Genomic DNA, 13236 nt, shown 5'->3' with positions numbered 1-13236 from the left:
AGACTTATTAGAAATATGTTAAAATAATTAACAGAGCCAATAAGGTTCTTTATTTTATTTTAAAATGGGCTGAGAAAGATCTCAAACAGAATCTACTTAAATGAATAACATATATTTTACTAGTTTTAAAATGCTCAGGAGTTTCATACAGTTTTACTAATTGTAACTGTTGCTACATTTGCTAAAAATATTTTTATCAATTTTATATCTGGAAATCATTAAAAATAGAAATCTTTACATAATTTTCGTCACAGATAACCCATGGGTGTGGATTCCTGTATGTGGTGAGGGGACCTATCAGGGAAGGTTCTGTTCTTTCAGTTTACTTCCTTTGGGATCTAAACATCTACCCACGTGTTTGCTGTGCATGGCGACCCGTGAAGGGGAGGAGAGGATTCTGGTGGTTGAGGGGTCCAACCCTAACATACCTCTTTGGCCTTGTATTCTTATAGATGGTCGGCCTTTGTTTGGCCCCTCTTGGGTCATTCGGCTGGTCCACTTGGGCTAGTGTCAACCAAGTACCAGCGTTGGAAGTTCTCAGCGGGTGTTGTGGACATTGTGTCCGATGCTGGTGTTTGGGTATAGTGCTCACGAAACCATAGCGTTGCTGCAATGTCCTTGCATGACATTGTAGTGCGTCCCCTCGTAGGGCTTCATGGTGGGTAGGGTCAGTGGGTACCGAAATTTTCCTTTTTTCCTATGGATCCTCCAACAAAAAATGTAAATAAAATAGTAAAAAAGCAGTCAATAGGTAAACGACCCCATCTTGAAGACTGAGCAGCAATCTTCAACATCTGTAATGCCTGTATCCCATTTACTTATATTACATTCTCTTTCAGAAAAAACTTTACAACAAATATCCCCCTTTTTTACTTTGAAGGGACTAGAGGGATTTTCTGGCCCTCCAAAGTCATTAAAGAAACTTTGATCTGGAGACATATTGGTTGAAACATCCACATCTCAACACAGTGAACTCCTCTTGAATTCAAAGGCAATTGGGGATGTATCTATTGAGGTTACCTCTCATGCTACCTTGAATTCATCAGGAGGAGTTATTGCTGAGAAGGATTTGAAGAATGTACCTGGGTCAGAGATTCTTGCTGTTCTTTCCACTCAAGGAGTTTCTGCAGTGAGGCGCATCTCCACTTGCAAAGATGGAGTTACGTTGCCGACAAATATCCTCATTTCTGCCACCATCAAGGCAGGTTATCTAATTTGCAGGGTACGGCCGTACATTCCAAACCCTCTCCAATGTTTCCAAAGTCAGAGGTTTGGCCACTCAAAGACGTCCTGTCGTGGTTCCCTGACATGTGCTCGTTGTGGTGGCAAGGACCACGATGCCTATGAGTGTGACACGGACCCAGATGGTGTCAACTGCAATGGTTCACACCCTTTCTACTTTTGTTCTTGCCCAAAATGGTTGGAGGAAAAAGAGGTGCAGCGTTTGAAAATGACTCATAACATTAGTTATCCTGAGGCTCGGAAATTGTTGTTTGCCACTCCATCTCGGACATATGCTGCTGCACTTCATTTTACAACTACAGTGGAAGTGCAGACAGATCTTTCTGTGCCTTCTAGAGAATCATTTTCAAAAGAAATGAAAAGCCTTTTGACCTCCGTGGTTTAAAAGGTTGATGAATCGACTTTCACACCCATCTCTGTTCCTCCCATACATTCCAACAAACCTCAAGATCCACATCCTTCAGTTTCAAATACAGGTATTTTTTCTGATACATCTTTTTCTCCCACCCCAAGATGCAAAACAATCATTCGTTTGCATCCTCAGTCACTGGAATCCCCTTCCAATAACAAAGCTCAATCAACACAGGGCAGGATCCATGGAGGTCGATAGACCTCCTCCGACTAAGGACAGTAAGGAAAAAAAGATGTGGTCGTAAACAGAAGGGTTCTCCAGCCACTTCGCCTACCCATCGTTAAAAATGGCCACCTTGATACAATGGAACTGTCGAGGTTTACGTTCTAATCTGGATAATATCAAAACACTGATTGCTTCCTATCATCCTGTATGTCTTTCCTTACGAGAAACATTTCTAAAACCTGCTAATACAGTCGCCATTCGGCATTTTTTTCTGCACAGAAATGACAGGCTGTGTGATAGACGTGTACATGGAGGGGTGGCACTATTGGTTGATCAGCATGTTCCCACCCTGTCTTTGTCACTCAACACACCCTTGGAGGCCGTAGCCATCCGTGTTTCCTTGGGTCATACAATCACTATTTGTTCTCTCTACCTGTCCCCTGGAGAGACATATGATCAATCAGACTTTGATGCTCTTGTTGAACAGTTGCCGTCTCCATTTCTAATTCTGGGGGACTTTAATGGACATCATCCCCTCTGGGAAAGTGCTGTTATTGATAGGAGGGGTCGCTCTGTAGAGCATATGCTCTCTGATCACAATCTTTCTCTTTTCAATACTGGTTCTTCCACTTCTTTTCATGCACCTAGTCAGTCCTTTACTGCTATTGATGTCTCAGTTTGCTCCCCTTCATTATTCTCCCATTTTTCATGGAGGGTTGACAATAATCCACTAGGCAGTGATCATTTTTCTATACTTTTGAGAGAGACTGGCCGTGGTTGATGCCACCCTTCCCACGTGCCCCGGTGGAAGCTGGATCAGGCAGACTGGTCCACTTTCAGAACTCGCAGAACTTGATCCTGCCATCGTGAATCAGCCATCAATAGATGACTGTGTGGCAGCGGTAACTGACTGTAATATACAAGCAGCTGCTCAGTGTATTCCTAAAACCTCGACACATTTTCTGCAATATCCTTGTCTGTGGTGGAATCCTGCTTGCCACTTGGCACGGAAGGCTCAAAAATGGGTCTGGGATACTTTCTGTAGATATCCCACACTTTCGAACCTCATCGCTTTCCAACGGGCCCATGCACATGCAAGGTGGGTAAGACGTCAAAGCCAGAAGGAATCTTGGATTAAGTTCACAACTAGCATATCTTCAACCACCAGTTCCAAGGTCATATGGGACAAGATTCGAAAGGTCAATGGGCACTACAATTCTATTCCCCTTTCGATCTTACTCTCTGATGGCCAAGAGGTAGGTAATGTCTGGAGCATTGCCGATACTCTAGGTGAAAGCTTTTGCCAGGTATCTTGCACTTCTGCTTGTTCCTCCACCATCTTGGCCATCAAGACTTGGGCAGAGAGTTCACCACTTTCCTTTTGAACTGACTGTCTCTTTAATATAATTGTCCCTTTACACTTGTGGAGCTGAAAATGGCCCTTCATCGGCCTGGCAGTACATCTGTTGGACCTGATGATATACACTATGACATGCTGCGCTATCTCTCTCTTGCTTCTCTGGATATTCTTCTAATTGTTTTTAACCGGATATGGCAGGAGAATGTTTTTCCTAATGCCTAGTGCAGGCTATTATCTTACCTTTCTCTAAACCTGGGAAAAATCCCAAGATTCCTTCAAACTACCGTCCAATTGCTCTGACGAGCTGTCTCTGCAAGACCTTAGAGAGAATAGTTAATGCTCGTTTTGCAAAAAAACAACCTTCTCTCTCCCACCCAGTGTGGGTTCCGATGACAGCACTTCACCACGGACCACCTAATTTGACTTGAAACGTCAATCAGAGAAGCCTTTCTCAAATGCCAACATCTTGTATCAATATTCTTTGACATTGAAAAGGCTTATGTCACAACATGGAGGTATGGCATTTTGTGAGACCTCCATGTATATGGGTTATGTGGCCATTTACTCATGTTTATTAAAAATTTTTTAATGGACAGGGGATTCCAAGTTCGTGTGGGTTCAACACTTTCCCGTTTTTTTGTACAAGAACTTGGGGTCCCTCAGGGCTGTGTTTTGAGTGTCACACTTTTCAGTGTGAAGATAAATGCCATTACTGAACAACTTTCACTGTTGCAAACGGGCTCTGTGTCGACGATTTTCACATCTCGTGTCAGTCATTGAACATGAGATATATTGAGCGGCAACTACAAACTGCCCTCAATCGTGTACTGGAGTGGACTACGGAGAACGGCTTTAATTTTTTCTCTCTCTAAAATTGTTTGCATGCACTTTTGCTGCCAACGGGGTATTCACCCTGATCCTGAACTCCGTATCAGTGAAGTTTTGCTGCCAGTGGTCCCTGAGACCAAGTTCTTGGGCCTTATCTTTGACCGTAAGCTGACCTTTATACCACACTTAAAGCAGCTGTGGGTCAAATGCACAAGTGCACTGAACATCTTCCATGTCCTCTACTGCCAGTTGGGTAGCAGATCGATGTTCTTTGTTAAAGATATATCATGCTCTTATTCGTTCAAAACTCGACTATGGATCAATGCTCTATGGCTCTGCCAGACTCTCAGCCTTAAAGATGCTGGACCCCATTCATCATCAAGGACTTCGACTTTGCACTGGGGCTTTCCGCACCTCCCCAGTTCAAAGCTTATACGTAGAATCTCATGAACCTTCTCTGCACCTTCCCCGTTTGCAACTGTCTTCACTATATTTGTCGAAATTTCATTCCTTACCAAAGCATCTTACTTGGGGATGTGTTTTCCTTCCTCATTGGGCCTTACTTTTTCAGAACAGACGATCTGCCATTGCTCCTTTTGGCCTTTGCATCCAGGTGCAATTGGATGAATTGGGTCTGTCCTTGGATAACATTGCAGAATCCACTGGTCAGCCCATCCCCCCATGGCTCATTACAGCCCCCAAATGTGACCTTTCTTTAAGTCATCTAAAAAGGCAGATACTCCCGATTGGAAGTACCATCTTTTATTTACTGAACATCTTTTGAACAATCATTCCATTCCAATTTATACGGATGGTCCCAAATCAAGTAATTCTGTGGGCTCTGCCATGGTTTGTTGTGGTTTGGAGGTTGTGCGCAGAATCCCGTCTACAGCTTCTGTGTTCACTGCTGAACTGTATGCCATATCTCTTGCTCTGGATCATATTGAAGCTGAGCAGTACTTCGACTGCACTATTTATACTGACTTGCTTAGTTCTCTTCTGGCCTTGAAATCACTTCATGTTGGCTCTTACCCAGTTCTTCTCACTGATATTCAAAATCAACTGGTCCATTTCTCATTAACATCTACTTCTATCCAGTTTTTCTGGATACCAGGCCACGTTGGCATTTGTGGGAATGAGCTTGCAGACACAACAGCTAAATCTATCTGCTCTGGTACTATCACCACTGTGCCTATTCTGTACATGGACTATGGTCTTGTATTCAAGGCTCGGCTCCGTGCCAGCTGGCAGTCCACTTGGAGTGAGCAATGCGAGAACAAGCTTTTTCAAATAAAACCTTATATTGGGCTTTGGCCATCTAGCTTCCGTAAGTTTTGGAAGGAGGAAGTTAGTCTAGTCTAACTAGACTACGCATTGGTCACAGTTTTTTAACTCATCATTTTCTTTTATCTGGAACTGATGCACCAGTCTGTAGTTTGTGTAACACTCAAATCACTGTAAGCCACATTTTACTTTCTTGCCATAGTTACGACTCAACGACGGCACTATTTTAAACATGTTCTGTCCCGGGGTTTGTCTGTAACATTGGACAGTGTTATTGGTGATGGTCACACTGTCCACCTTGATAAAGTTTTTAGTTTTTTAATGGCCATTAATCTTTTTAACCTCATTTAAGTGTTTGATATTTATTCATTACACCTTTTTAATTGTGGTTCCCTTTTCAGAGTCTCAATCTCTCTAGTTCAATTTGAAATTGGAAAATGGCCATAACATTAAATAACTCGACACCAGGATTGGAAAGGCCAACTTCAGGTGACTAATGCTGCTGTTTGAACTACCCGATAGTTGTCCTAATGAGTTGTTATTACAATTTTGCTAGTCTTTTAACACTTTTATTATTTTACCTTTTGATAATGGCTGTCATGACAACATAACCCGGAAGCAGGACTGGAAAGGCCAACTTCAGATGACTGATGGTGGTTCCTTACCTGTTAGTCTTTCTGGCGGGTTATGATCATTACCATTTTGCTAGAGAAAGCCCTTTACAACTTCTTTTACTCTGCTTTCTCTCTTAACATTGTAGACTACGTGTCAACATTGGTTTTATGCTTTTTCTGTTTTTCAATGATGTTTTGTTTTACCTTCATTTCCTTTTGTGTATTTTACTACATTTAATTTATTTTTACATTATTACTGGACGTTTGGAGCAGATAGCCTCGTAGCTTTGTGCCATAAAACACTAAATCAATCAATCAGTCAACCTCACCGATAAATATATAGACCAAAGGAAAGCATGATAGTCAGTGAAGATTTTCTTAAAAAGGTGCTACTAACATAACAGAAGTGCTTAAACTAGTATATCGGTTATTATAATTACTTTAGAAAGCATTCTTTAAAGCTTTTATATAGCTATGGTCAAGTGGTCAGTGTGCTAGAATGTGAGTGAACTGAGGGCCCTTGATTCATGTTCCCTTACCAAAAACAAACACATTTTAGAGCCATGGGTATGCTATAAAGAGTGATGGTCAAATTCCAGTATTTGATGAGAGTAATACAAGAGTAGGTGGTGGGTGCTGCTGTCTGTTTTCCCTCTAGTCTATTAGTTTAAAGTTTAGGATGATTAAGTGCATGTATTCCTTTTATATCTTTGTGTGAATATCCAGTATTAACATACACATAAATACTTCAGGCCTAATTGACACTATGTTCAACATAAAAATTATTTTTAAAACCAGAGAAATATGCATTCTTTTTTGTAAGAGAAATAATATTGTAAAATTACTGAGATAACTTTAAGGTGTGTTTGATAAATCTATTATTGAATGTCATATTCAAATGTAATTTATTTTTGCTTAGTGCTGTTTGTAAGAACGTCTGCAAACTTTGGACAGGTTAAGATCAAATTTACTTATCCTCAGTAAATGATATGCTTTCCAGATAAAATTGTAAGTGAAAAGTATGTATCATGTATTTGTAGATTGGCATGATATTGAGTTAGGATATGCAAGCTGTGTCAATAACTATTGTTGAAGGCAAGAACTAGCATTTCTAAGTAAGGTTTGTTGCTTTGTTTATTGTTGCTTTTGTTAACACTCCTACGAAAAGTGGGGCCTAATAGGCCCCAGAGCAACTTGAAAGGCTATTAATATTAGGCTAATAATTTTGTATTTAAATGAAATTGCCATTTCATTTAATGAAATGAAATCAAAGATTCAAGATAGTTATAAATATACTCACAAATTCTAAGCTAACATTTAAAGATAGTCTCTATATTAAAATAAAAAGTAATGACATTTGATGTCATTAAAATACAAAATTATTAGCCTAATATTAATAACCTTTCAAGTTGCTCTGGGGCCTATTAGGCCACTTTTCGTAGGAGTGTTAATAATATTGATTAGTACATCAAATGTCATTACTTTTTATTTTAATATAGAGACTATCTTTAAATGTTAGCTTAGAATTTGTGAGTATATTTATAACTATCTTGAATCTTTTAATCTGGCTGAACTTTAAGAGTTATTATTGGGTTTATGGTTAAATACATTTTTAACAACTAGGGTACCCAATTGATGAAACAGTGCATTCTAATCTTTATAAGTAGAAATGTGAGAAAAGTATATTTAATTAGCTGCCTATTTTGTTCAGAAATTATTATTATTTAAATAAGGAATTGGATGTAACTGAAAATATATTCTGTGCTTATGAGTATTTGATCTACAAAAGAAGTGAGTGTTTGAAAAATAAATAACTTGATCCTTTTACTTTAATGTCATTGTTTTACAACATTCTCATGTTGAATATGTCTGTCTCGCTTTAATTAGTAAGATACAAAAATGAATACTGAATAATTTATTCCAATCATAGATACAAGATAAAATGCAGAAATATAATATTAAGATTAATAGAAGTTACTGAGTAAAAATGGTATGTAGTAACTTCTATACAGTCTGCTTTAAGTGGCCTGTATGTATGGTTTACAATTTTCCACTTGAAATGTACTAATTTTGTCTGTTAAATATTCTATACAGACTGAGCAGAACATAGATGTACATCTGGCTGAAGTAATGCAGTAATGAAGTTTTAGTTAGTATTAGTATATCATACAGAAAACAAGTTTCAGGAATATGAAGATATTGGTGTTCAGTTACATGTATTGTACTTTGTTTAGCTGTGCTATTTTCCAAAATATATCCTAAGTTTATATCATTTCTTAACTTGAATTTTCAAACAGCATTTGGTTCACATGGTATTGCTGAAAAAAAAAAGCACTGAATCTTTCTCTGTTTAGCATAACCATAATGCAGTATGTCTTGAAGAAACTTAAATTTGTAATAAGTTTATTTCTCATGTATACTTTGAATAGTAGCTAACTACATTCTTTTTGCACATATTTTTAGCAGACTGTAACAACTTATTTAAGGTTTACAGGCACATCAGCTGACATATGCATTTACATTTGGGTTTTGTGTTGAATTTGAAAATAAAACAGCATAAATATTTTTTTACAGCCTTGATTACAGCCTTCTGTAACTTAAGCAGTCTGTGGTAACAAGTTATTTTAGTACGTGAATCATAATTTCGAAACAGTGTTTCATGACTAGTATCTTCTGCACATATATTTTTGTACTAAAATGTTTAGAGGACAGATTTTATGTGGATAACATGCCTAGACTTAAAAATTACCTTCTCCAGCTGTTGATTAGATACTGATGCAGAATCCAGGGCAATAAGTTCCAGTATATTTCTTCTGTTTGCATTAGGGTTCAATTGCATATGTGCCTCAGCAAGCCTGGATCCAGAATGCTACAGTAAAGGATAATATTCTGTTTGCCCAACCCTTGAATGCTAAACTATATAAAGAGGCAATTGAAACATGTGCTCTTTGCTCTGATCTTGACATTTTACCTGGTGGTGACCTTACAGAAATAGGAGAAAAGGTTTGTGTATGTTCAAGATATAGTGCAAAATTTCATTGTGAACCATAGCAGATGGTGATTTAAATGCTTTTAAAAACAAGGAAGTGAAATTTACACATGCACGCACACACACACACATCTACCTCCATGTATAAGGGAAAATTATGTTGTTCAAATGCATGCTATGATAACTTTTATTAATGTTGATAACAGATGTTCATTGTATTCACGTGTTTTAAAAATTTTAAGTAATTTGTCACCTACACAATGTGTTCTAAAACCAACTGGTTAAAATTAATATTTTTAAAATGTGCCTTATGATAGAAGAGAAAGATTTAGACTTAATATAATCATTCCTGTACCAAATAATTTGTTTGGACTTATTAACATAGTGTTAACTCTCAAATTTGGGCATTCACTGCTGGTGGTGGGGTCAACATGCTGCTTCATAGTGAATAATTTTATATTTCTTGTTTGGTAACACCACCCACTTTAAAGATCTCTCCACAAATTACCAATAGAATAGGGTAAAGTCACTTTTTCTTTGTATAACTGTATGAAAATTTTCAAACTTAAAATACTGTAAGAATAGCCTTAAGGTGTTTAATACACATGTAACTTTGACAGACGATAGAAGCTAATCCTAAGATCTTCATTGCAATAAAATTCCAATTTTCATTGCTCTATAACATTGTAATATTTCTGTTTTTCTCTACAATTAAAATGGTAAATTATTTAACTGTGTATTTTAGTCCTTTTTAATCAGATGTGGGAAATTTATATATGGGAATCATTGTATCTTATATCATTTAATGTAGTATCTTACTGAAGATGAAATAAAAAATATATGTGTGTATAAACATATATCTTCCATAAAGTTCTAGTATTAAATGCCTGGTGCTGTTTCATATGTTTTTTTGCTATTACTGTTGTACATGAGATTAAATGTCAGTTCTTGTCTATACTTTATTTAGAAATAATAAGCTGTATTTTTGAAGAACAATTATCAAAGTATAGTTAACTGTAAAAATCCAAACAAAATAAATTATACAGTTTGGCATCACTAAGTTCTAAATGTTTACAGTGTGCTGTGCCCTTGAAATTCTTAATCAGAAAGAAAAATATAACCCCAGAAGGGGTTTTTAATGATTTAAAATTACACCTTTGTATTTATGTCTCAAAACTTTATACAGTTCTAACTGCAATAATGTTTGCAGTCTTCTCAAATTGATTAATTAAGTAGAAAGTTACGTTACATGATTTCATATTTTAAGAATAAGATGTAATGTTTTTCTTGTGTTTTTGGTAAGTAGGGAATCAATTTGAGTGGAGGACAGAAACAACGAGTTAGCTTGGCAAGATCAGTGTACAGTGATGCTGACATTTATATCTTGGATGACCCATTAAGTGCCGTAGACTCGCATGTGGGAAAGCACATCTTTGAGAAAGTGATTGGACCACAAGGTGTATTGAAGGAAAAGGTAGTTAGGGTGTGGGGTAAAAATATAAAAGATTAATTTGAGAGAAACTTTATATAGACACACACACTAGCACACAGGATAGCTCAAAAGTCCTGATGGAAAATATACCGATATAGGGTGCTCAGACATATTGGAGACGTGTGCCAGTTTGTTACCTGATGTGATGTCATGATATCATGGTCATCCAAATGTATCATCTTTCATAATTTTATAATTAACCTTGTAATTAAAGTGAAATATTATGACTTAAAAATTTGTGCAAAATTGATATAGAAAGTAATGTTTGTAAGATATAATATTGTTGTGCAGTACAACTTCTGTATTGAAAGGTTTTACCTTGGATAGTTCCAGACATATCTTTTGATTTATCTTAATATGATATTTATATCATGATGTCACATTAGGAGATGAATGTTGCCTAATATTCTTAAGTACCCTTAGTCAGCAAATTTTATCTATTTCCACTATTTCAGAATAGTGAAGAAAAATAAGGACTTTTGATCTATCTGGTATAGAGCATGCATATTTGCCAATTACAGATTTAATATTGAACAGACTTCCTTTTAAAGTATTGATGTTTATAATGAGACTTATTAAACCATGTCAACATATGGTTTTTATTGGTTTTGGTTTTTTTAAGTATTTACATTATTTGAAAATAATCAGTGATGATGAAAAACCCCACTTGAAGAGAAAAATATATATATGTAAAAACAGCTATTTTGGTTGAGAAAATTTTTTATGCAGAGGAGCAAATAACATTTCAACCTTCTTCTGACGATGACCGAAGAAGGTCGAAACGTTGTTTGCTTCTCTGCATAAAAAATTTTCTCAACCCAAACCAGCTGTTTTTACATGTGTATTATTTGACAATGATTGTTTCTGTGGTATGAAAAATCTGGTTTTACAGATTTAAGAATAAATATATGTAATATATTTTTTGATGTTTTGCTTTTCTGAAAATTTTCCTCCATTTATCAGGAACAGGCAGTGGTAATTATTTGAACAACTAATGTGTTTTGCTTTGTCAGACACGCTTGCTGGTGACCCATAGTATTTCATTCCTGTCAGAAACAGATCTGATTGTTGTGATAAAAGATGGAATGATTTTAGAACTTGGAAGTTACAAGGAACTACTTGAAAAGAAAGGAGCATTTGGTGAATTCCTGCTTCAGTATTTGCAAGAAGATATGGATCAAGTTGAAAACTTCAATCCAAAGGAATTAGAAGCAATAGAAGAGATTGTTTCAAAAGTTGGTTCTCCAGAATTAGAATGGTAAACTCTTATAATTAAAGCTTCTTTATCTAGTACTGTAGGAAATAAAGAAACCAAGATAATAATTATATCTACATTCTGCTGTTTTCATATGTTACTTTATTGTTTGTAAACTCTGTTTTATTGCTTTTGGACTGTAGGATAAGAATCCTATTAAAGTTACATGTAAGTACGAAAATTGATGGTTTTATGTGTGTATAAATTATCATTTTTTACTTTTGTAGTTGCCAAAGGTGAAAGTTAAACAGCTTTTTTGTGGTTTGAAGTTGAGGTTTAATTCTCTGTAAGAAGTGTCAGATTAAATCATTGAGGTGCTTAATATTCCAGGTTATATTAGTGGAAATGCACCTTACTTTTCATGTGTATTATACAGTTGTCAACTTTCATATATAAATATATTTTTGATATTGAAATAACAATTAGAAAGTATTTAATGCTGTATATTGTCAAATAGGACAGAGTTTTATAACTTGCATGAAAGTGGTGTCAGGAGTTTTGCTAAGACATACGCGCACACTCTCTCTTTTGTTACAAGACATTATTAAGTAGGCTTACTTAATTATAACAAGCATGGTAGGCAATGGTAAAATATTTTGATGGTTCAAAGTCTTTGTTAATGAATACTTTTTTTAAGGTTATTATGTTCAAATGATGGAAAGAAGTAAAAGAACTGGTTATTTATTGAAGCAAAATTGTATTCTTTAGACATAAATTAATCTTAACCATATTTGATAAATTTGCCTTGCTTTCATGACTTGAGTTTAAATTTACTGGATGTATAAAACAGAACTTTTGTTTAAGAAAAAAAAAAACAACAAACAGGAAATATTTTTAATTTTTGAAATCACACAATGCAAAATTGAAAAGAGTGAACGAATAAATATTACCAGTTTTTTAAAGCTCAAACTAAATATTGTTTTGTAAGTTTTTAGCATATTTTATATGGCTTGTTTAAGTATTTAAATTATGAGAAGATGTGTAATGAAGGAATATCAGTGATAACCACACTGGTCCAGAAAAAGTTAGAGCTGCAGTCTATGAAACTTTGAAGAAAATTCATTTTTTTATTTGACTTTTTTGAGTTGATGTTATATGGTTACCAAATATTGTAAATTGGTAACCCTCCTTTCTTGTAAAATTAATATTAACATAAATAATCCTATTATTTTATTGTGTTAAGGATTTAACAAAAAATTCATTTACTTCAGCCAGTTGTCCAAGATAGACTCTGAGAGTGGAGATATTGAGCAACAACGTAGGGAAAGGCTTCGTTCTCTCTCTCAACAACTTTCTATTAGCAGCAGTCATAGTGAACACTCTGCACCTTCTGGTAACTTCTCTGGAAGTGTGAATATAAAGGAATCTATTTCTACTTCAGGAAAGGTTATGGATGGAAAGATGGTTGATGGTCAACCTATTCAGTCAAGAGATGGCACTAAGCTAATACAGTCTGAAACTGCGGAGACAGGCGAAGTAATATATTCTTGTTGTTAACATGTTTTCATGTGTTTATTTCAGCTTTTCTGTGAGAATTTAGAAATCTTAAAGAAAGACATTTAACTTTAAAACGTTAAAGTTTTTCTATAGTATTC

At 35.8% G+C, this 13236-nt stretch overlaps 1 protein-coding gene across 2 annotated transcripts in view; it reads left to right on the top strand.

Annotated features, from left to right (window-relative positions):
• The window catches only part of MRP (Multidrug-Resistance like Protein 1), a 79737-nt gene that overhangs the window by 41607 nt on the left and 24894 nt on the right, over nt 1–13236 (top strand). For both annotated transcript variants that reach the window (XM_076482258.1, XM_076482257.1), the window contains exons 15-18: nt 8732–8908; nt 10201–10368; nt 11400–11644; nt 12853–13117. In XM_076482258.1, the coding sequence (XP_076338373.1) occupies nt 8732–8908; nt 10201–10368; nt 11400–11644; nt 12853–13117 (855 nt within the window). The remainder of the gene's footprint in view (nt 1–8731; nt 8909–10200; nt 10369–11399; nt 11645–12852; nt 13118–13236) is intronic.

The sequence above is a fragment of the Tachypleus tridentatus genome, chromosome 13, assembly GCF_004210375.1.
Source record: "Tachypleus tridentatus isolate NWPU-2018 chromosome 13, ASM421037v1, whole genome shotgun sequence".
Lineage (NCBI taxonomy): Eukaryota > Metazoa > Arthropoda > Merostomata > Xiphosura > Limulidae > Tachypleus > Tachypleus tridentatus.
This window is presented reverse-complemented; position numbering and strand designations above follow the sequence as displayed.